Raw genomic sequence first — 22,968 nt, forward strand, 5'->3', positions numbered from 1 at the left:
ATTTTGTTGTCAGCACATTCAACTATGTAAAGAAAAAAGTATTTAATAAGAATATTTAATTCATTCAGATCTAGGATGTGTTATCTTAGTGTTCCCTTTATTTTTTTGAGCAGTGTACTTAACAACTTAATTAATAAATAAGACGATGGTGAGATTGGTAACTACATAATATACTTATACCAACCTAATCTGTATATATCTCAGCAGAATGTATCTTCTTCAGGATTGCTCTTTCTTTGGCCAGCTTTTCCATGAACTCCTGGCAGGGGAGGTTGAAGTTTGTCTTCACAATAAGCATGGTCTTGATGGTAGGAACAGTGAACCTATTTCTTGCTGCTGTCCATATATCATTCATTTGGGAGAACACTCTCGACTGGTGCATTACTTCCAGGTAAGCACATGACAACAGACGCTAATCAAGCCACGTTAGTGTGGGATGTCGTTCTCTTTGAAGTGGGTAACCACCGTGCTCCATCTCTGACTAAGCGGTATCTCAGATGTTTTCCATTGTTCAAGCGATCCCCCCTTTAGGAACTCTTGCAGGCCAGTAACCTCATCAAACAATGCATCCTCATTGATGGTCACATTGGGGCATTTTTCCTGCAGTGTGCCTGCTGCCTTCTGGATCTCTTCACGCTGAGGTTGCCTTTTTAAAAGGAGACAATGTAAATATTTTAGATTATCTGTGTGCTTTCCCCATGCTTGCAAGTAGTTCACAGCCGTAGTGAAGAATGATTGGGATGTTTTGAGAAAGCTCTCTTTAGACATTGCTCCATTTCCCTCTAACTCTCTCAGAAGTCCTCTGACCAAAACCGTAATGAAGTTGTCATCACATCTTGCAGTCAATTTTGCCTCAATGTTTCTCAGAATTGCAGTTGACTCCACAGCACAGCAGTCCTGTTATTCAAGCATCTTGATAATGTCACTGAATATGGTCAAGTTTCCATGGACAAAGGCCAGCCAAAGTTCAGTCAGTGGCTCTTCGAACATTGCTCGTAGGACAACAGGGCATTTGTCTTCAGAAAGAAAAAAGGATTTCAATGGCACATACCTTTTAAGCACTCTTTCTAGAGCAGGGAGCATGGACAGCCAGCGAACATAGCTGTGTCCTAAAATGTTATGGTACTCCTGGCCAACAAACTCAAAAAAGCTCTTCAGTCTTCTACTCTGATGGTGAAAATATGAAACTATCCAAATATCTTTGTGAGCAGGTACTCAACATCAAGGGGAATCATATCCGAAGCTGTTCTGGCTGTGTTATGAATGATGCCAATCACCTACCGCTGCAGAGCATTTTTAACTTTGGTATGGACATTGACCCTCCCCAGCCTATTCAGTCCTCCAAAGTTGGTATTTGTGAGGTCGGGAGAGAATGCCACAACTTTGTTTTGCAGGTTACATTTTTGGATGACCACCAGGACCTCCGCTGCAACCTCCTCTGCTGTTTCTCCTTTCAATTCAACAAAATCATGCAGTTTTGTTTCCACAGATGTGTTGCCACCATATATCTGACTACTACTGGCAGCAGCTTTACATGTCCATGATTGGACGCATCAATGGACAGGGACACAAATTCAACGTGGTCTAGGTCCTGTGTTACCAAAGTAGTTGCCCATGGTGCTAACACGTTACTCACTATGGCTTCACATTTTGTCCTAGCACATGTAGACTTCGGCTCATAAATCTTTTGTGTCAGTTGTGCTGTGCAGTCCATAGATCTGTAACTGATTGTGTGGTATAGTGTGGTATGCAAAGACACCCTCCTGCACAGCTAAAGCATATTCTTCTTGGGAAGGCTACCTTCTTGAAGAATGTGGTGACAGAGGGCATACCAACACGGGCAATCAGAGGGGCTTTATGCTTTTTTTGTCTGTTGATGTTCTACCACTGCCATTCCTGCCCCGCTGCCAATTGAAAAAGAGGAATTACAAAGGGTGCAGTTAACCATTCTATCGTCTTGACCTGAGCGTATAAATGGAAATTCTCTCATGTCATTAAAATGGCATTTCTGTTTCTTGGAAAGAGCCATTGTACCTCCTCTATCTGCTCTTCACTCTCCTTGTGTCACTCTTCTTATTCTCTTAACTTTTTTTCTTCTCCAATCTTTCTCCAATCGTCTTCCTGCTTTTTTTTCTTTTCCACCTCACTCTTCCACACTCTCCTCGCTTCACTCTTTTTACTCCCTTAACTTCTTGGTGCACCGATCCCTTTAGCGGGATCATTTTCGCCAACAGCTGCTGAATTGCAGAGCGCCAAATTTTAAATTACTAAAAATATTTAATTTTCATGAAATCACAAGTGCAATATAGCAAAACACAGCTTAGCTTGTTGTTAATCAACCTGGCATGAGATCAGATTTAAAAAATGCTTTACAGCAAAAGCTATCCAAGCGTTTATGTTAGGACATCTCTCTCAGCAGCCAAAACATTACAAACAGCTAGCAGCTAAGTAGATTGGTCACGAAAGTCAGAAAAGCAATAAAATGAATCTCTTACCTTTGATCTTCAGATGTTTGCACTCACAAGACTCCCAGTTACACAATAAATGTTCCTTTCAATAAAGATAATTTTTATATCCAAAATACCTCCATTTGGCTGGCGCGTTTTGTTCAGAAATCCACAGGCTCGAGCGGTCACGACGGGGCAGACATTCCAAATAGTATCCGTAAAGTTCGTAGAAACATGTCAAACGTTTTTTATAATCAATCCTCAGGTTGTGGTTGGATTTTCCTCAGGTTTTTGACTGCAATATCAATTCTGTTGTACTCTCAGACAATATTTTTACAGTTTTGGAAACTTTAGAGTTTTCTATCCTAATCTGACAATTTCTATGCATATTCTGGGCCTGAGAAATAGGCAGTTTCATTTGGGTATGTTTTTCATCCAAACATCAAAATACTGCCCCCTACACTAATATATATATATATAGTACACTATTAGATAAAATACTTTGGTTAACAGATTTCCATTGCTTGCCTCATTTTTGTATTATTTGATCTAAAAAAATGGTTTGCAATAATAAATTGGCAGGCTCTGTAATCAAATGTGGCCTTTATGGAAGAGTGGCAAGAAGAAAGCCATTTCTTAAAGATATCCATAAAAAGTGTCGTTTAAAGTTTGCCACAAGCCACCTGGGAGACACACCAAACATGTGGAAGAAGGTGCTCTGGTCAGATGAAACCAAAATTGAACTTTTTGGCAACAATGCAAAATGTTATGTTTGGCGTAAAAGCAACACAGCTCATCACCCTGAACACACCATACCCACTGTCAAACATGGTGGTGGCAGCATCATGGTTTGGGCCTGCTTTTCTTCAGCAGGGACAGGGAAGATGGTTAAAATTGATGGGAAGATGGATGGAGCCAAATACAGGACCATTCTGGAAGAAAACCTGATGGAGTCTGCAAAAGACCTGAGACTGGGACGGAGATTTGTCTTCCAACAAGACAATGATCCAAAACATAAAGCAAAATCTACAATGGAATGGTTCAAAAATAAACATATCCAGGTGTTAGAATGGCCAAGTCAAAGTCCAGACCTGAATCCAATCGAGAATCTGTGGAAAGAACTGAAAACTGTTGTTCACAAATGCTGTCCATCCAACCTCACTGAGCTCGAGCTGTTTTGCAAGGAGGAATGGGAAAAAATGTCAGTATCTCGATGTGCAAAACTGATAGAGACATACCCCAAGCGACTTACAGCTGTAATCGCAGCAAAAGGTGGCGCTACAAAGTATTAACTTAAGGGGGCTGAATAATTTTGCACGCCCAATTTTTCCGTTTTTGATTTGTTAAAAAAGTTGGAAATATCCAATAAATGTCGTTCCACTTCATGATTGTGTCCCACTTGTTGTTGATTCTTCACAAAAAAAATACAGTTTTATATCTTTATGTTTGAAGCCTGAAATGTGGCAAAAGGTCGCAAAGTTCAAGGGGGCCGAATACTTTCGCAAGGCACTGTATTTAAAACCTTATAAAGCAGAGCATCTATCTATATAATAAATTGTGACAACATCATTCGCTAGTATCTCAAACAAGTGTAACTTTGTTTGTGGTGATGTTGTGGATTCACTTGACACTTGCTAGCTTCTGGCTGAGTTTTCCACAGCAGTTTTCTCTAAAACTAGCGCGAGCAAGAAGTTAGAAGAAGAAGAGTAAATTAAGCTGATATAGCTAGCAGCCCCCTCTGCTGGACAAAACAAGCACAACGCGATTGAGATGTCAACCGGTAGGCTCTGCTGCCCGGTCTTGCCACGTATAATATTATTTCACTTTGCAGTCTGTTTTTAACGCACAGTTAAAAACGGGGACTGTCCCCGGGAAAACGGGGACGTCTGGTCACCCTATCTTTATGTCAAACCCTTCTTTGATCCCCAGCCTGTACTTTTTTTTGTGGTCTTCCCTGGCATTCATCATCATTCATTGTGGAGGAAGTTATTCTGAAGTGCTGTTGCTTGACTTTGAACCTAAGTAGCACAATCAGTTCAAGAACATTGTTTTAAGTTGGCCAATCCTACAGCGTTTCAAGAATTCCTTATTAAGGATTTTTCTCAAGAGATAGGGATTATAGGCTTTAGTAGAAAATGGGTCCTTTTGCCAGAAGTGTCATTATTTAAAGGAGAGACATAAACAAAAAAGGCCTGATTTAAGTCTTATCTCCAGCATTTAGTTTAATAGTAGCTGAGTTTATGTTTAAGGAATATTTACAGATTTATACGGCCCCTATCAAACCGTGCAGTAGCCGCTTTGTAGATCTTTTTAAATTTGTTCAATTGTGTTATTCTTCTCTTAAGGGCTAAGCCAACCATGCTTGATGGAGCTAAGGTGACTTATGGAGGGAGATTCCCTGAGGAGAAAGTGGAGGAGGTGAAGGCACTGCTGAAAATTCTTCCAGTGTTCTTTGCTCTTATCCCATACTGGACTGTGTACTTTCAGGTAAGAGATCTGTATTAACCTCTCCTCCTTATGGTAACAAAGCAGCTTTAGTTTTTTCATAGCAACATGACGTAACATCAGCAATGGTGCGTTCGTTCAGTGTTATTGCAGGCAGAATAGCATTACAACTGAAGAAATAGTGATAGTTTGGGGACTTTGAACATGTACTGTAGGCCTACGTTGCTAGTGTAATTATTTGATTTTCATTGTGCTATAGATGCAGACAACATATTTCCTCCAGAGCCTACATTTAAGGATTCCTGACACCAGCACAGGCACCAACAGCAGCGCCAGCGACCAGGTAAACTCAACCTGAGCCTCGGTTGATTTTTTTTTCTTATTCTGGAAGGTGGTATAAGGCCGCCCCCAGGTGGTAAGGGTAGGCAACAACACATTGATCCTCAACGCGGGGCCCCTCAAGGGTGCGTGCTTAGTCCCCTCCTGTACTCCCTGTTCACCCACGACTGCATAGCCAAGCATGACTCCAACACCATTAAGTTTGCTGACAACACAACAGTGGTAGGCCTGATCACCGACAACGATGAGTCAGCATATATGGAGGTCAGAGACCAACCTCTCCCTCAACATGAGCAAGATAAAGGAGCTGATCGTGAACTACAGGAAAAGGAGGGCCAAACACACCCCCATTCACATCGATGCGGTTGTAGTGGAGCGGTTTGAGAGCTTCAAGTTCCTTGGTGTCCACATCACCAACAAACTATCATGGTCCAAATGCACAGAACAGTCGTGAAGAGGGCACAACAACACCTATTCCCCATCAGGAAACTGAAAAGATTTGGCATGGGCCCTCAGATCCTCAAAGTTCTACAGCTTCGCCATCGAGAGCATCCTGACCGGTTGCATCACCGCCTGGTTTGGCAACTGCTTGGCATCCGACTTCTAGACGGTAGTATGGCCCAATACATTAGAGGGGCCAAGCTTCCTGCCATCCAGATTCTAGACTAGGCAGTGTCGGAGGAAGACCCAAAAAATTGTCAATGACTCCAGTAGGGCAATTGGTACCGGAGCGCCAAGTCCAGGTCCAAAGCCGTAAGACTACTGAACAATTAATCAAATGGCTACCCGGACTATTTGCATATTTTTTTTCACTGCTGCTACTCACTGTTTATTATCTATGCATAGTCACATTACCCCTACCTACATGTACATATTACCTCGACTAACCTGTACCCCCGCACATTGACTCGGTACCCTCTGTATATAGCCTCTTTATTGTATTGTTACTTTTTTAACTTTTAGTTTTAGTCTATTTTCTTAACTGCGTTGTTGGTTTAGGGCTTGTATTCGGTGCATGTGTCAAATAAAATTTGATTTGACCCGATAAAATGTGAGTAATAGATCTGTCGTTCTCATTGAAAGAACGTCTAAAAAGCGATAGGTTCTATGTGCAGTATTTCTACGCTACTTAAGATTCGTTTTTGCGTCTTTTACATACGGTTTTGTACAGCTTCAATATCTTTTTGTATTTTTCACAGCGGTTTAAATGGTACAATGATTCTCTACATTATACTTGCTTGTTTTGTCACACAAACTGAAATTAGGCGAACTGTTTCGAATTTTAGCAACCAGGAAATGGCAGAGCAGTTTTCTGTATTGTACATCTTTAAATATTGATCATTTATTTGACTGAGACACGCTCTGACAGAAAGACGCAGATAAAGCATCCGATCGAGCGGAACAGCACCTCTCTGTCTCAGTATGTGTAGCCCATGTATCTGATGCTGTCTTGTAAAAAAGATTATGTCATGCCATACTCTTCTCGGCCAGACGGTATCAGATACATGGGCATCATATAGTAAGACAGAGGGGTGCCCTTTCGGTCGTTCAGATGCTTTCTCCGGTAAGATATTTTCAGCCATGCGAATTGAAGGGAAGTTGGCGGGTGCACAGTGTACTTTTTTTATTGTCCATAATAATTCCTGCAATCATGCGGAAGTAACCTACTTTTTGAAAATACGTCATATCTAATAGGCTTAAGCAAATAGAAATTTGCCAAAATGTATATATTCTCTCCTGAAATAAAATCATTCAAAATACTCCATCAGAGCGCTCATAGAGCCACAGAGGATCATGATCTTATTTTTTTAAATCACAAGTGCATACAGTGATTTGTCCTTTAAAAGTTGCAGTGTACTACAGCACAGCTTGCATGGTGCAGCAGAATTCTATGGCACGTTATTTCAAATCAAATTTTATTTGTCACATACACATGGTTAGCAGATGTTAATGCGAGTGTAGCGAAATGCTTGTGCTTCTAGTTCCGACAATGCAGTAATAACCAACAAGTAATCTAGCTAACAATTCCAAAACTACTACCTTATAGACACAAGTGTAAGGGGATAAAGAATATGTACATAAAGATATATGAATGAGTGATGGTACAGAGCGGCATAGGCAAGATACAGTAGATGGTATTGAGTGCAGTATATACATATGAGATGAGTATGTAAACAAAGTGGCATAGTTAAAGTGGCTAGTGATACATGTATTACATAAAGATGCAGTAGATGATATAGAGTACAGTATATACGTATACATATGAGATGAATAATGTAGGGTATGTAAACATTATATTAGGTAGCATTGTTTAAAGTGGCTAGCTATATATATATATATATATATATATATATATATATATATATTTCCCATCAATTCCCATTATTAAAGTGGCTGGAGTTGAGTCAGTGTGTTGGCAGCAGCCACTCAATGTTAGTGGTGGCTGTTTAACAGTCTGATGGCCTTGAGATAGAAGCTGTTTTTCAGTCTCTCGGTCCCAGCTTTGATGCACCTGTACTGACCTCGCCTTCTGGATGATAGCGGGGTGAACAGGCAGTGGCTCGATGGTTGTTGTCCTTGATGATCTTTATGGCCTTCCTGTGACATCGGGTGGTGTAGGTGTCCTGGAGGGCAGGTAGTTTGCCCCCGGTGATGCGTTGTGCAGACCTCACTACCCTCTGGAGAGCCTTACGGTTGTGGGCGGAGCATTTGCCGTACCAGGCGGTGATACAGCCCGACAGGATGCTCTCGATTGTGCATCTGTAGAAGTTTAAGTGCTTTTGGTGACAAGCTGAATTTCTTCAGCCTCCTGAGGTTGAAGAGGCGCTGCTGCGCCTTCTTCACGATGCTGTCTGTGTGGGTGGACCAGTTCAGTTTGTCTGTGATGTATACACCAAGGTACTTAACTTACTACCCTCTCCACTACTGTTCCATCGATGTGGATAGGGGGGTGTTCCCTCTGCTGTTTCCTGAAGTCCACAATCATCTCCTTAGTTTTGTTGACGTTGAGTGTGAGGTTATTTTCCAGACACCACACTCCGAGGGCCCTCACCTCCTCCCTGTAGGCCGTCTCGTCGTTGTTGGTAATCAAGCCTACCACTGTTGTGTCGTCCGCAAACTTGATCATTGAGTTGGAGGCGTGCGTGGCCACGCAGTCGTGGGTGAACAGGGAGTACAGGAGAGGGCTCAGAACGCACCCCAGTGTTGAGGATCAGCGGGGTGGAGATGTTGTTGCCTACCCTCACCACCTGGGGGCGGCCCGTCAGGAAGTCCAGTACTCAGTTGCACAGGGTGGGGTCGAGACCCAGGGTCTCGAGCTTGATGACGAGCTTGGAGGGCACTATGGTGTTAAAAAAATGGGGCTGTGCAACGTGACAGTAGGCTACAGTACTGGGCTATTTAGCTAAAGAATCCCATGTCGTGCAGGCACGTGGGAGACCGGGGTTCAATTCCCCGATGGGGAAGAAGGAGTAGACTGTCCTTGTAAATAAGACTTTGTTCTTAACTGACTTGCCTAGTTAAATAAAGGTTACACTAAGAGCATAACATTTCTACACCCTAATTGTATAATTGCAGTACCAATACCCAAGACCTACACCACTTTTAACAGCACATTACTCAACACTAGTGAGACTCATGTCACCTACGACGTGACTCTCCACCAATAATTGCATAGAGGATTCTAAATTGAAAACCAAATGCCGCCTCATGGGTCTCCCGGTGGTGGCCGGCACAGGTATCGAACCTTCATCTGTAGCAACGCATTTTGTACTGTAATGCAGCTGCGCCACTCGGGACGCCCCATCCACAAATTATCAAAATACAGAGAGGTGTTGGTAAAGGTATATTGTCCTGTTATGGGCTATTCTAATACTGTACATGGTGTCCAGGTCAGGATAACCAAAACATTTCTTTATTAAAGAAAGAATGTTGGTACTTATTTATTTTGATCCAAAGCCATGAATGAGTGAGTCACTCAGCTTTATGTAGGTGCTGGGCTATATGACTGTGCCATCAACTTGATAATATAGAATGATGTTTTGGAGGTTAATTATTTTTTTTTTAAACAATTAAAGTGAGCGATTTGTAATCTGAATAATGCCCAAAATAATACTTGTAAAGGCCAAAAATGTATTAGGCCAAAAATGTATTTATGTTTTTAGAGGGAGAGAAACGCTTGCCAACTGGGAGTCCCATAGGGCAGTGCACATAAAAACCCAGACTACGGTTTGCAACTGCACATGGGGACAAAGATCGTACTTTTTGGAGAAATGTCCTCTAGTATGATGAAACAAAAATAGAACTGTTTGGCCATAATGACCATCATTATGTTTGGAGGAAAAAGGGGGAGGCTTGCAAGCCGAAGAACACCATCTCAACAGTGAAGCACGGGGGTAGCAGCATCATGTTGTGGGGGTGCTTTGCTGCAGGAGGGACTGGTGCACTTCACAAAATAGATGGCATCATGAGGTAGGAAAATTATGTGGATATATTGAAGCAATATCTCAAGACATCAGTCAGGAAGTTAAAGCTTGGTCGCAAATGGCTCTTCTCAATGGACAATGACCCCAAGTATACTTCCAAAGTTGTGGCAAAATGGCTTAAGGACAACAAAGTCAAGGTATTGGAGTGGCCATAACAAAGCCCTGACCTCAATCCTATAGAAAGTTTGTGGGCAGAACTGGAAAAAGCATGTGCGAGCAAGGAGGCCTACAAACCTGACTCGGGTACACCAGCTCTGTCAGGAGGAATGGGCCAAAATTCACCCAATTTATTGTGGGAAGTTTGTGCAATGCTACTCAACATTTAACCCAAGTTTAACAATTTAAAGGCAATGCTACTAAATACTAATTGCGTATGTAAACTTCTGACCCACCGGGAATTTGATGAAAGAAATGTAAGCTGAAATCAATCACACTCTCTACTATTAGTCTGACATTTCACATTCTTAAAATAAAGTGGTCATCCTAACTGACCAAAGATAGGCAATTTTTACTCAGATTAAATGTCAGGATTTGTGAAAAACAGAGTTTAAATGTATTTGATAGGTGATAGGTTTATTTGGCTTATATGATTATGATGGTCATACTGCTTCTTGACAGTGTCATGAAGTGTGTTTTCTTAGTCCAAGGGTGTGTTCGTAAATTTGATCTGGAGTGCCAGAGTGTGCTCTGGGCGTTAGTAAATTCAGAGTGTTGTGAGATTGTCTGTTCGTAAATTGGAGCGTTCAGAGCGCACAGGACGCTCTGGCCGAGCAGTAGGGTTGTTCCAAGCTTTCTGACCTCACAACTGCAGTCAAGCACCCAAGCTAACTGGCTAATCTGTTTTTCAAACTAGACCTTCTTAATGTACTTGTTCTCTTGCTCAGTTGTGCACTGGGGCCTCCCACTCTTTCTATTCTGGTTCGAGCCAGTTTGCGCTGTTCTGTGAAGGGAGTAGTACACAGCGTTGGACGATATCTTCAGTTTCTTGGCAATTTCGCGCGTGGAATAGCCTTCATTTCTCAGATCAAGAATGGACTGATGAGTTTCAGAAAGTTATTTGTTTCTGGCCATTTTGAGCCTGTAATCAAACCCACAAATCCTGATGCTCCAGATACTCAACTAGTCTAAAGAAGGCCAGTTATATTGTTGCTTTTATCAGCAATACAGTTTTCAGCTGTGCTTACATAATTGCAAAAGGGTTTTCTAATGATCAGTTAACCTTTTTAAAAATGATCAACTTGGATTAGCTAACACAACATGCCATTGGAACACAGGAGTGATGGTTGCTGATAATGGGCCTCTGTAAGCCTACAATAGTCATTTACAACATTAACAATGTCTACACTGTATTTATGATCAATTTGATGTTATTTTAATGGACAAAAAATGTGCTTTTCATAAAAATCAAATAAACATTTAAGTGACTTTTGAACGGTAGTATATACCTAGTTGATATTGGCTGCTAACATGAATGACTTTCAGCTCCAAATGCAGGTGTAAAATGCAGTTTATTTCTGTAGCCTATTTTGCGTCACCGTTTATGGCTGTAATGACAGGCTACATTTGTGCATAGATTTGCGTGCGTGGGAGTCGCACGTTTTCTACCATTCCTTTTTGGGGGTCGCGGTCAAAGTTTGGAAACCACCGGGATACATGATAGTGGCATGGATTTGGATTATAGTAATGGTAGGCTACATTATTTTTTTTGTTATCTTCTATTTCGACTGGAATTGTATTGGTCATTGTTAAGTGCAGCATTTATTCCAGTTCATAATAGTTTTGCAAAATTCTCATCGGATCGGGCTGCTTTCCCTTGTTCTTGTAATAATTGCTCAATAAGTCTTGTGGATGCCTTTTTAGAATTTTTTTTTTTGTGTGTGGTGTTGAGCACATGCCACCCAAAATGTCTGTACTGATTTACTACAATATCAAAACTTAAGAAACAAACTTCCAAACAAAAGGAAACTTCTTGGTAGGGACACTAAACAATTGACTAAATGTGGGTTTCGACCCTTATGTAGGTGTGATAACCAGCCATAAAATATCTATATGGCAGGTTGACAGCTGTTATGACTGTGCCATAATGTGTTGTGACACTGGGTGTCAAGTAAAGTGTTATCAAATAATGCTTGCATTAATTTGTCGTTTACCATTCTCATTCTCAGGGTGGAAACGGTTGCGTAGTTCACAACCAGCTACACTTGCGAGAAACAAGTTTTGGTTTATTTCATAACCATAATTTATGAGTTTAGTCCATTTTTTTCTTTGTCTTTTGTTTGGGGTGCTCCATGTGAGACATGAGCATGTCTGGTTTCTCTGTCCTGTTAATGTTGAGGGAGTGTGCATGCCTGTGCACGCATATGTAGGAAAGTGCCTATTTGGGGATGTGATTTCTTATTGTTTTCACTCACCACTACCAGCACTAATAAGCTGAGCTTCTCAGTAATTGTTTCTGCACCTCTCACAGTATGTCAATGAAGTCTTTAAAAAATAAAATAAAGTACACCCATTGTGAATAATAAGTTTCTCAATCCTCACCGTATCTGAAAAATACTCTTCCCCCTCGATAATCACAGAGCCTCGTTGTGAAATGTACACTGGTGTGGGAAAGTCTTAGGGGGCCAGGAATTGGCTAATTGATACAATGTTGCATGTTTGCACCTCTTCCAGATGTACCCAGCTGATTTGATACAATGTTGCACTTCATTAGTGATAGACCTAGTTCAAGTCATGATGGATAGAAAGGGAGGCAGACAGGCGAAGTAGAGAGATGGATGTGATTTTTAAAGAACCTACATTTTCGTCAGGACATTCTCTGCTGTTTTTATTTGTCGGCTTTATGTATTTTTTTTACACAGTTTACATTGGAAGTTATAGGCCTACTGCTGCATTGGCCTCTAGGCCAGGGTTCCCCAACTGGCAGCCTGCAGGCTGAATTTGGGGTGGTTTTATTTGGCCCCCAAGTTTTCTGAGCCATTAAAAAAATATACTTTTTTTGGGGGGGGGGGGGGGTTTCTTCTTGCAGTCTACAAATTATTTGCAATTATCTTCCGGCACCCCAAACATACGCTCTAGAAAAAAGTGCCACGTGGCTGAATCTAGTTGATGATCCTTGCTCTAGACTATCTCCTGAGTTCCATGCATGCACTCATTTATTTAGCTGCCGATGGTTCACTGTGCTTCAGTGTCCATATGGCATATAGACACATTTAGTTGAATTTTAACTTTTAGATTTCTATAATTTTTAATTCAGATTTTTATGATTAACCAAGACACAGTGATTTTGAGAAACATGCATGTGAAAATCATAACTGGCACGCAGATCGGTATGATAAATTGTAAGCTTTTACCCCTTTTCCAATTGGTAATAGTAATCTTGTCCCATCGCTGTAACTCCTGTACCAACTTGGGAGAGGAGTTACAGCGATGGGACAAGACTACTATTACCAATTGGAAAAGGGGTAAAAGCTTGGACTAGAACCCTGGCCTAGAGGCCAATTTATCTTATCGATCTGCGTGCCAGTTATGATTTTCACATGCATGTTTCTCAAAATCAGGAGATAAGAGTGATCATAAAAGAGCAACTAGATTCAGCCACGTGCCACTTTTCTCTAGAGCGTATGTACCGACTCGGGAGAGGCAAAGGTCAAGAGCCATCCTCTGAAGCACAATCCTGCCAAGCAGCACTGCTTTTTGACACACTGCTCGCTTAACCTGGAAGGCAGGCACCAATGTTTTGTAGGAAACACCATACAACTGGCGACTGAAGTCAGCTTGCAAGCGCTCAGCCCGCCACAAGGAGTGGCTAGATTGCGATGGGACAAGGATGGGCCAGCCAAACCCTCCCCAATGCTGGGCCAATTGTGCGCCGCCTCATGGGTCTCCTGGTCATGGCTGGCTGTGACATTGAACCCAGGTCTGTAGTGACACCTCAAACACTGCGATGCAGTGCCTTAGACCACTGAGCCACTCGGGAGGCTTGAAACTCGCATGCCCCCTATGAAGTGATTTGTTTAACAATGACATGACAACATCATGACTGGTTGTTTAAAAGGTAATACATTTTTACAGTTAAATGACATGTCTTTACTATAAAACCCATTTAAAATGTCCCTTTAAAAAGAATGTGCCCCAGCTGATTGCTATCTGTATGTGTGCCAGCATTTGTGCTATGATGATGGTGACTGTTGCTTTGAACAAATGCTAGATACTCTCACATTTTGGCCATTACTTTTACTTGAAGGTTAAATATTACAGTTGTCTGTCCTGGTTCAGAATGGGAAGGATTAGTTTCCCTGTAGAGATGAGCCAGTAGGTCGGTGATAATGCATCAGAGGCAACAGTTGGAAACAGTCAAGGTTCCTAAAGCCCAGAGGATTAAATCAAAAGTTTGACCTAATCACATGAGCAATCTGTTTTTTTTATTGCATCTCTTGTGCTTCTGTCAGACATAATGTTCCTGGGTGATGCTCTTGACTAGACTAGGCCAGTCCATCTGTTGTAGTGTGTGCCCCCGTTTCTCCCAGGGAGTAGCCTATTTGAGGTGTTTGGCTAATCCACAATAATATTTGCACACTGCATGACTTCAAAGGAGAGACAAGCACCTGTTAAAGAGTGGTTTGGGTTTGTTGCTACTTGCTACTTTTAGATTCCGTTGTCTCTCTGGCGTTTGGTAAGGGAAGTGTAGAGTAAAATGTGAACTGAAACACTTGCTCTTTAACCACACATTCTAGCGTGCTAAAACATCCATCTTTTAAGTCCTAAAAGAGCAAAAGCATTCCACTTATTCAGATTTCCATTTGTATTTCAATACTATCTTTCAAAACTGCTTTCAGGTGAAATGAACATTTCTCTTTATGAAAAGGTCTTAACATGTTCAAGTGTCATTTAAACTGGAAATGTAATTACTTATTTTCATTCTCAGCATGCAATATCTGTTTCCAAAAAAAGGAACTGCTTTCACCCTACTCTAAGCAGTCCTTAAAATGAAAAGGGAAGTGAGATTAGATATCTTTACCTTAGTAATGTTGTTAGTAATGTTGCTCCTTAGATTCTGAGGACACATTTGAGCTGTATCTTAGAGTTGTGGTTTTATTTTTCCAGCAAACTCCTATCAAAGGTCAGGAAAAAACTAAAATATGAATGTGTCATTAGTCTTCCAAAGTGCAGAGACTTCTTGAATAAAAAGCCACATTTCCCAGACTTTTGTCCACCTGTGTTTTTAAGGTGTCTTCTCTGCATACTCAGTCCAAGGGAAGAGTAGCTGTTCTCGTCTGGGCTATTTTTCTGCTTAACATTTACCCATGTTAATGTGCTTCCTTACCCCTGTTAAAGTGTGCCTACTGGGGCACCTCTGCCTCTCAAACTAGATTCCCCCGGGTGCAAATACTTAAATACATGAAAGTATGCTATGACACACTCATACTGCAAAGGCACAATGTTTAAATTACCAGCAGTTGGGCAATAAATGGGACCATCAGATGTTTAGAACTAAAGATGTTTTGGGAGTTCAGGAGGCACTTAACATTTGAAATTCAAAATAAATCAGGTCTATGCAGTTTGCTGTAGCATTGTTTCTTATTCTAGCAGAAATAACTGAATTGTAGGCTACGTTTTGAGATATATAAAAATGTTTTCCCATATTGATTTCATTTATCTAATATTTTCATGTGAATAATTACGAAGAGTATTCTGTCAATGGACTTCTAGATCTATAGCTATATTATAATTAATATTGTGCGCTCCTTCTATGGTCATTTGCTAATGCTAATTGCTACTGCAATTATCTATTTCCCATTACACCCTAACACACTTGCTGCTGGGACATGTTAACAAACCTACAGTACATAGCTTTGAGAAATTCTGAATTATCCTGGTCAATGATTCATTGTTCTTGGGATTGGTAGGATTCATCTTTGTATTTATAATTTAGTGAAATGTAAAGGATACTTTCATAACTATTTTTAATTCAAATTTAACTTCAGTTCAGTTTTAGTTCTGTCCACTCGAGGGCGCCAATACAGTGTCGAGGCCATCAGCACATCCCCTCTCACCCCCGAAGCACTGGACTGTAGTGCACTGACACTCTTTCTATTGTTTTTCATGCTTTGCACTTCTTGTACATATTCTCTTGTTTTTTTTCCCCCCCTCTGAATTCCCGGCAGATCACGTTCCGCTTCCCTGCCGCCTGGCTGACAATGTTCGACGCAGTGCTTATTCTCATGCTGATCCCTCTTAAGGACAAAGTGGTGGACCCCATCCTCAAACGCAGAGGCCTGCTGCCCTCCTCCCTCAAGAGGATTGCAGTGGGGATGTTCTTCGTTATGTGTTCAGCTGTGGCGGCTGGTGAGTGGAGTACACTGAGTGCAACAGTTAACCCTTACTTATTCCGTGGCATGTCTAGAGAGACTTTAATTGTAGTTCATGCTAGTAAATCTTCCATTTAAACCACCCAACATCCTCTTCAAGACACAGTTTCACCATTTCATTCTGTTCACTATGATATGTCCCACATTTAAAGTGTCACATGTTAGGGAAAAACCCAACTCCTTGATCTCGCATCTCTCAATGATCTGTGTTGCGTTTCCTTATTCTGTGGGGGACATTACTGGTAGATGTCAGGACCAATGATGTGTATCAACCCTAGATGACTGACAGGGTGCGCTGTTTGAAGCCACTGCGCAGCCATTTTGCGCTCTCTTCCATTGTAAAAAAATATATTGGAAGCTATAGAAATGCATTTATTAATGCCTATTCATTTTTGACAAGTATATTCTATTAGACACCTTAATGCATGTTTAAAAAATTATATGGCGAACAGCGCGACTATAAGCTCAATGTTAAATTCAAATCTCCTTAATATCATATTTGAGCCAATATATTAAGTGAACTGAACATGAATATAAAACATAGTAAAAATATATGCTTTTATTACATTTTTTTTATGTTACTTTCCCTACTACAACAAAGAAATATGTAAATGCGTGTAATTTTGTTCTTAACATTTTATTGAAATACTGCAGAATTCCATTAATTGCTATGGAGGACTGCTCCTTCTGGGAAATGCCAATACGGCACTGTCGTTGGCCATTACATAGCATCAGCAATCCAGGGTTTATACACATCGTTGGTCAGGATTCATGAGGCAAACAGGACGAGCAAGCCTATAGTGAAGATGACATAATACCAGGCACTGTAGCAGGAAGATAAAAATAAATCGACAAGCCCCTCTGATTTTTCTTTTACCAGGCGAACAACATTTATGCTGCTAAAATTACACCGTCAAAAAACGGATGAGCGTGCTTTGTAATTATTTCTAAAAACAATACATGTATTACTAGTAAAAAAGTAACTAATGTGGTATATTGATTGATTACGTTTGTGACCTGAGTCTTTTAACCATAGTATCACAGAAGAAACAAAAATGTTCACCTGCCCCTTTAAAGGCGGGAGGTTACGTGGTAGTGTGACGCTGTTTGTGCCTGTGAGATTGAGTCTGACTAATAGAAGCGTTGTCTTCTCTTCCCTAGCTGTTGAAATTCAAACATAGAAAAACAACCTAGCTTGTGAACAAAACAATGTAAATAGTCAAACACAAGGACAAAGTCTCACTTCAGTAGGCATTAGTTTCAAGTAAATTAGACCAACTTTTATGCCTGTGTTCAGCGCTTCTAAAAATGAATATTTGACTCCATTCTTCACATGTGCACAGCCCCCAGCCAGGTAGTGTTGCAGCGTTAGGTAGAAAAGGCTATGTAGGATTCGTAGTTCTTTGACTTTGTACCATTTTTAATTTACCAGCTTTGAAACAAAACTGAGGAAATACTTTGAAAACAGCTACTGTAACATTTATTTTACATAACAATTTTTATTCACAAATGCGAGTACTATTGAGCCCTGACCACCCGCTAATGTGGATGGTGAAATAGACATTTTACCCACCAATTCCAAAATCATCTCGCAGGTGTTAATTTTAGACCCTGCTTACCCTGAAAAACGATTGTAACCATTTCCCTGTTTGACCACTAGGTTTTATGGGTATTATGACTCATACTGTGGTACTCTGTTGCTTGGCTTTATTTTAGCAGTATGTGGATCATGTTTCAACATAGTTTAAGGAGGTAAAGGGCAGGCAGCCAGGGATCATTTCGCAAAAATCCTAAACATTCATAAGTCTTGCAATGCGTTTGGTTCTTAAAATGGTAAACGGTTTCCAAACAGAGCAAACGAAACAGGGAAGGGACCTACTTATTAATAGAAACTTGTTTTTGTTTGGAGTAAACGGCTTCTGTTGCATAACGGACTGTGGATTATATTTTGAAATAAAGTCTAATCAAATTCATTTGAATTGACAGTTTGACATTTCAATTTGGAATAAAATCTATATTTTTTATTTATTATTATTTTCAGATTGAATAGCATATATTCAGGCAAAAACATTTTGAGTGAGACGAGCCTAAAGGCAGCGAAAATAGCTTTTCTCAAATCAGTGGCACGCTTGAGAACCAAATGCACATTTCATTTTATTTTTTGCTCCAGCATAATGAGTACTTTAAATGTGTTGGTGTCCACTATGACATTTGGGATATTGAATCCTGTCTTCACAGCTGAATGCTGTTAACAACCATTTGTAGAGGATAATTAATATCTAGTGTGGCGTAAAATATTTCATTTACAGTAGCATTAAACAACACCCTCACAAACACACTCCTGGTAGTCAATGCTTTGTTCTTGTAGTTATTACATTTATATTCTGCTGTATTTCTGTGTGATAGTGGATAGAGGGATAGTGATCCAGAGGCTTTAGCTAGCTGGTACCCCGTGTGGGGATGTCATCAGAGCCTAATGAAAGCCCCAGAGAAACAGCCCCCCCTCGCCAGAGACAGAGCAGCTTGGCTGGATCCCACTCACTACTGCAGCATCGTCATTAATAAACCACAGCCAACCACAGGCACTCTGCAGGAGCATCTACTTACCAACTTTGTGTGTGCGTGTGTGTGTGTGTGCGTGTGTGCGTGTGCGTGTGTGCGTGTGTGTGCGTGCGTGTGTGTGTGCGCGTGTGTGTGCGTGCGTGTGTGTGTGCGTGTGTGTGTGTGTGCGTGTGTGCGTGCGTGCGTGCGTGTGTGCGTGTGCGCGCACACAAGGTATTGTAGGTAGGCAGGAAATATATTTATTTTAGCCTGTCTGATGAGACAGAACTTCAACAGCACCAGTAGAAAAAGTGTTTGTTTTGTTTGCCATTGTAAAGTTATATTAACCACTTTTAATTAGGCTATTCTTTGGACACAGTGCTGTCTAGATGCTCACTATGTCATTTATTATTGAGTATATACAGTGAGCTCAAAGTATTGGGACAGTGACAAATGGTTTGTTGGTCTGGCTCTGTACTCCAGCACTTTGGATTTGAAATGATACAATGACTGAGATTAAAGTGCAGAGTGTCTGCTTTAATTTAACAGTATTTTCATCCATATTGGGTGAACTGTTTATGTACAAAAAGTGCTGTAATTTCTAGTCTCCCCATTTTTAGGGGGCCAAAATTATTGGGACGAATTCAATATAATAAGTAGTCAAAAGTTTAGTATTATGTCCCATATTCATAGCATGCAATGATTACATCAAGCTTGTGACTTTATGGACTTGTTGGACGCCTTTTCTGTTTGTTTTGGTTGTGTTCGATTATTTTGTGCCCAATAGAATTTTGCTGTAATTTCTAAACGGTTCACCCGATACAGATGTGAATACCCTCAAATTAAAGCTGACAGTGTGCACTTTAACCTCATGATATTGTATCATTTCAAATCCAAAGTGCTGGAGTACGGAGCCAAAACAACACAACATTTGTCAATGTCCCACTACTTTTGGAGCTCACTGTATTTATTTCAGATGTTGGAAGGCTTTTTTCCAGCCTTTTATTTACCATAAGAACATTTTTAAAAGGAAATCGCATCACTTGAAAGTAGAGCGAAGAAAAAGCTTGAATATTTCAGAAACAATTTGGTTTAAGGCAGCGCAGCATCGTCTACTGTGGCCATTGGTCACACAGAGGACATGGAAGTGGTGAATGCTGCACAACTCCTTTACTATACCCTGCATGTTCCCACCTCTTCATACTGCATCACTGTGGTCAGACAGTACTCCCACTGGCGTATCTATGAAATACTCTCTTTTAATGTATAAGGCAGCAAATCACAGAGACATTATAGTATATTCATTACTTTTGGAAACACTTTATGTCCTATACTTTTCATTGTCTGTAACATGCTATGTTCCCCTTCGGAGAGGGCTTTTAATTCTATTGAAGGTTGGTACTCTGTTACTCCTGCTAACCATTATATTAAAGAAGCCTTCGCCCTCTGCTTCCTTTAACTTTCTCCTAGTGTATAGATGGGGAACACTGTAGGATAACTGACCTCATGATGTAACTGTATAGGGAACACACACCATAGGACACAGACAGATGTGCAGCTGTGTATCAGCCATAGTGGTATCTGTTGCCCCGGGCACAGCTAGCATTAACACTGCCTTGCACACCTGCCATCCTCCGTTCACAGGGTTGGCATCTATCGCTATGCCGACCTGCTCTTGTTGAGTTGTGAACCACAATGCTGGCCCTCACCACATGGTGTGGGAAACATGCCAAAGAAGCTTTGACATTGAATTTAAGGCCAATGACATTGCATTTTTTATCACTTTCAACAATCTGTTTAGCTAGTATTGAATATGTTCTATATTAGATGTCCAAAAGTAGCTCTAGTTTTATTTATTTTTACGCCCAGGGATAGGGCTCAAATGCCTTATATGATGTTAAAAAAGCAGTATATGTGTGCGTGTAAGAAGTTGCTCTGGGCCGGGCAGCAACCGCCTTGCCTTGGATGGACAAGCAGTATTATAGCCTAGATAGATTATAAGGCCCCATCCCCTCTCAAATACAGCATTAAGTGTGGGGTGACGATAGGAGTATGTCTCTGGGAGTTATCTAGAAATAGCTGCTGCTTCCATGATAATGGTTATCAAATAAAGCTTTTAGGAATCAGCAGCTGCAGATGACAACTGCTAGGGGTGTTATTGTTAAGTTGATGGCTCTCTCTTCCATTACAAACTTCTGTAATCACTGAGTGTGAGCGTGCAAATGTGATCTTAATGAAGCACAGGCTTTGATTTGACACTTAAGCCCTAATGGACTGTCAGATCCCCCTAACTCCTGCAACAGAATATGTTTGGTTGTGTGTCTCTTAATATAGAACGCTTAGGACTTTTAACAAGTATTCTGTTTTTCTGATGGTTGTATTTTGAGGGCAGGCATTTTTCGATCTGCCCTGTTTACGGTGTGAATGTATCTGCCATTTCTATTACTTGTTGGGGCTTGAGAAAGTGGTGCATCTCGGCAAAGAAAGTTTTTAAAAGCTGAATCAGTCCAAGTTAATATCAGCAAAGGATAGCCATTGCTTTCTTTCGTAGTGTTTTCTTTTCCCTCATTAGTTATGTAAAAGTATCTAAATATTTGAATAATCCATAATGGAGAGTTCCGAAACACGGGAACACGGTTTTGTTTCCATCTGTGTCTTATATATATGCAGTGACATAATTCAAGCATCTCTAACTAAACATGTTTACCCCTACAGGAATACTGGAGACAAAACGACTTGAGATCATCAAGTCTAATGGCACATTCGACCAGGTCTTTGGCGACGTCATCTACTACGCAGCAGATCTGCCTATATGGTGGCAGGTACCTCAGTATGTGCTCATTGGAATCAGCGAAATCTTTGCCAGCATCGCAGGTGAGTAGAAAGCTGTTCTGTTGCCCAGTGGATATATACCATTATAAAGAGATGCAGAGATCTGATAATGACGATGGTAATTGTCTAACAGATTTGGTTAACAATTCTAACTTGGTCTTGTAGTCAATACTAGATGGTAGATGGTTAGCATTCCTATCTTGATTACATCACTACCATTATCCGGTAGGCAATAATGGCAGGTTTTGTTAAAGGGCAAGTTGAAGTGCAGTAGTCAATGTAAAAGTAAAGTAGTCTTTAGCGTGCGTTGTGATGAATAGTCTTCCTCTCCTCCAGCCTTTGAACAACCTGACATTGATGTTTCCTCTGTTCATTCTTAAGACTCCAATCAATGGTTATTTTCTAAAACACAAAAACCCTTCCTCTGCATCCTTACATTTGTGTAGCAGCCGTTGTCTGAGCTATTGTTGAAATTGCTAGGTAAGGAGGGAGGGATCAATCAGTGGGGATTGATTTTGCCCAGGGCCTAAAATTAACACCCGCCAAATGCGGGTAGATTTTGGCATTAGTGGGTAAGATGACTTTCAACAGCCACGTTGGCAGGTGGTCGGGGCTCCACAGTGCGAGCATGTCACTCGCATTTGTGAATACAAATAGTCAACTATGATTACATTTTACAGTATACTGTAGCAAAATAAATTAGCAGTAGCTGTTTTCAAAGTTCTTCTGCTGTTTTTGTTTCGTAGATGATAAATGAATTGCACTAAGTCAAATAACTGTGAATCCGATAGCCTATCCCACCTCACGCTGCTACACTATCTGTCTGTCTGGGCCCAGTTTTTCTATGTTTGAGTTCCAACTGGTAGCATAGCTGTGGGAAGTAGGGTGCTACGGGTGCTGCAGCCCCCCTGAGAAATCTGAATTACATTTTCTATTTTTATATATATATATTTTAAATTCACAAAGGTAGTGCACTGGGCCTTTACTAGTGTTAGCGGACCAATATAGACATCTTTAGCACCAGCAAAAACATTATTTTCCAGTATCTCTTCTGTATAATCAAGTACAGTATCTTGTAGGGTTCAATAGTTGTTGCCATGTCTCCTCCTCTGTGATTTGTCATTCTAATGAAATCCACAAATAACAAAACTCTGTCCTCAAACATTTACATGAAAATGTGCAAAGTTATGAGCAAAGACACAAATATTTTTTATCAAATGACATGGAAAACAACCCCTTTTTGTGCAGAATTAATTTATCATCCTTACAAACCCCTTAATGTAAATGTACATTACAATATTGTACATAGGCTGGTAATCTAGGTTTGTACCTGTAGACTTTCCATCACCATGAAGAAAAACTATGCACAATACAGTAATTGAGTTACATTGAGACATCAAGTGGTTTGTGATGATATGGCTCTGTTGGTAGAGCATGGTGCTTGCAAAGCTAGGGTTGTGGGTTTAATTCCCATGGGGGACCAATACAAAAACATATGAAAATGTATGCACT

General features: G+C 40.7%; 1 protein-coding gene across 1 annotated transcript in view; it reads left to right on the forward strand.

Annotated features, from left to right (window-relative positions):
• Positions 1–22,968, forward strand: part of LOC110525590 (solute carrier family 15 member 4) — a 46,529-nt gene that overhangs the window by 4,912 nt on the left and 18,649 nt on the right. The window contains exons 4-7 of the mRNA XM_021605838.3: positions 4,793–4,934; positions 5,152–5,235; positions 15,880–16,060; positions 21,340–21,498. Of these exons, the coding sequence (XP_021461513.2) occupies positions 4,793–4,934; positions 5,152–5,235; positions 15,880–16,060; positions 21,340–21,498 (566 nt within the window). The remainder of the gene's footprint in view (positions 1–4,792; positions 4,935–5,151; positions 5,236–15,879; positions 16,061–21,339; positions 21,499–22,968) is intronic.

This window comes from Oncorhynchus mykiss, chromosome 6, assembly GCF_057628025.1.
Source record: "Oncorhynchus mykiss isolate SJ-2025 chromosome 6, ASM5762802v1, whole genome shotgun sequence".
Lineage (NCBI taxonomy): Eukaryota > Metazoa > Chordata > Actinopteri > Salmoniformes > Salmonidae > Oncorhynchus > Oncorhynchus mykiss.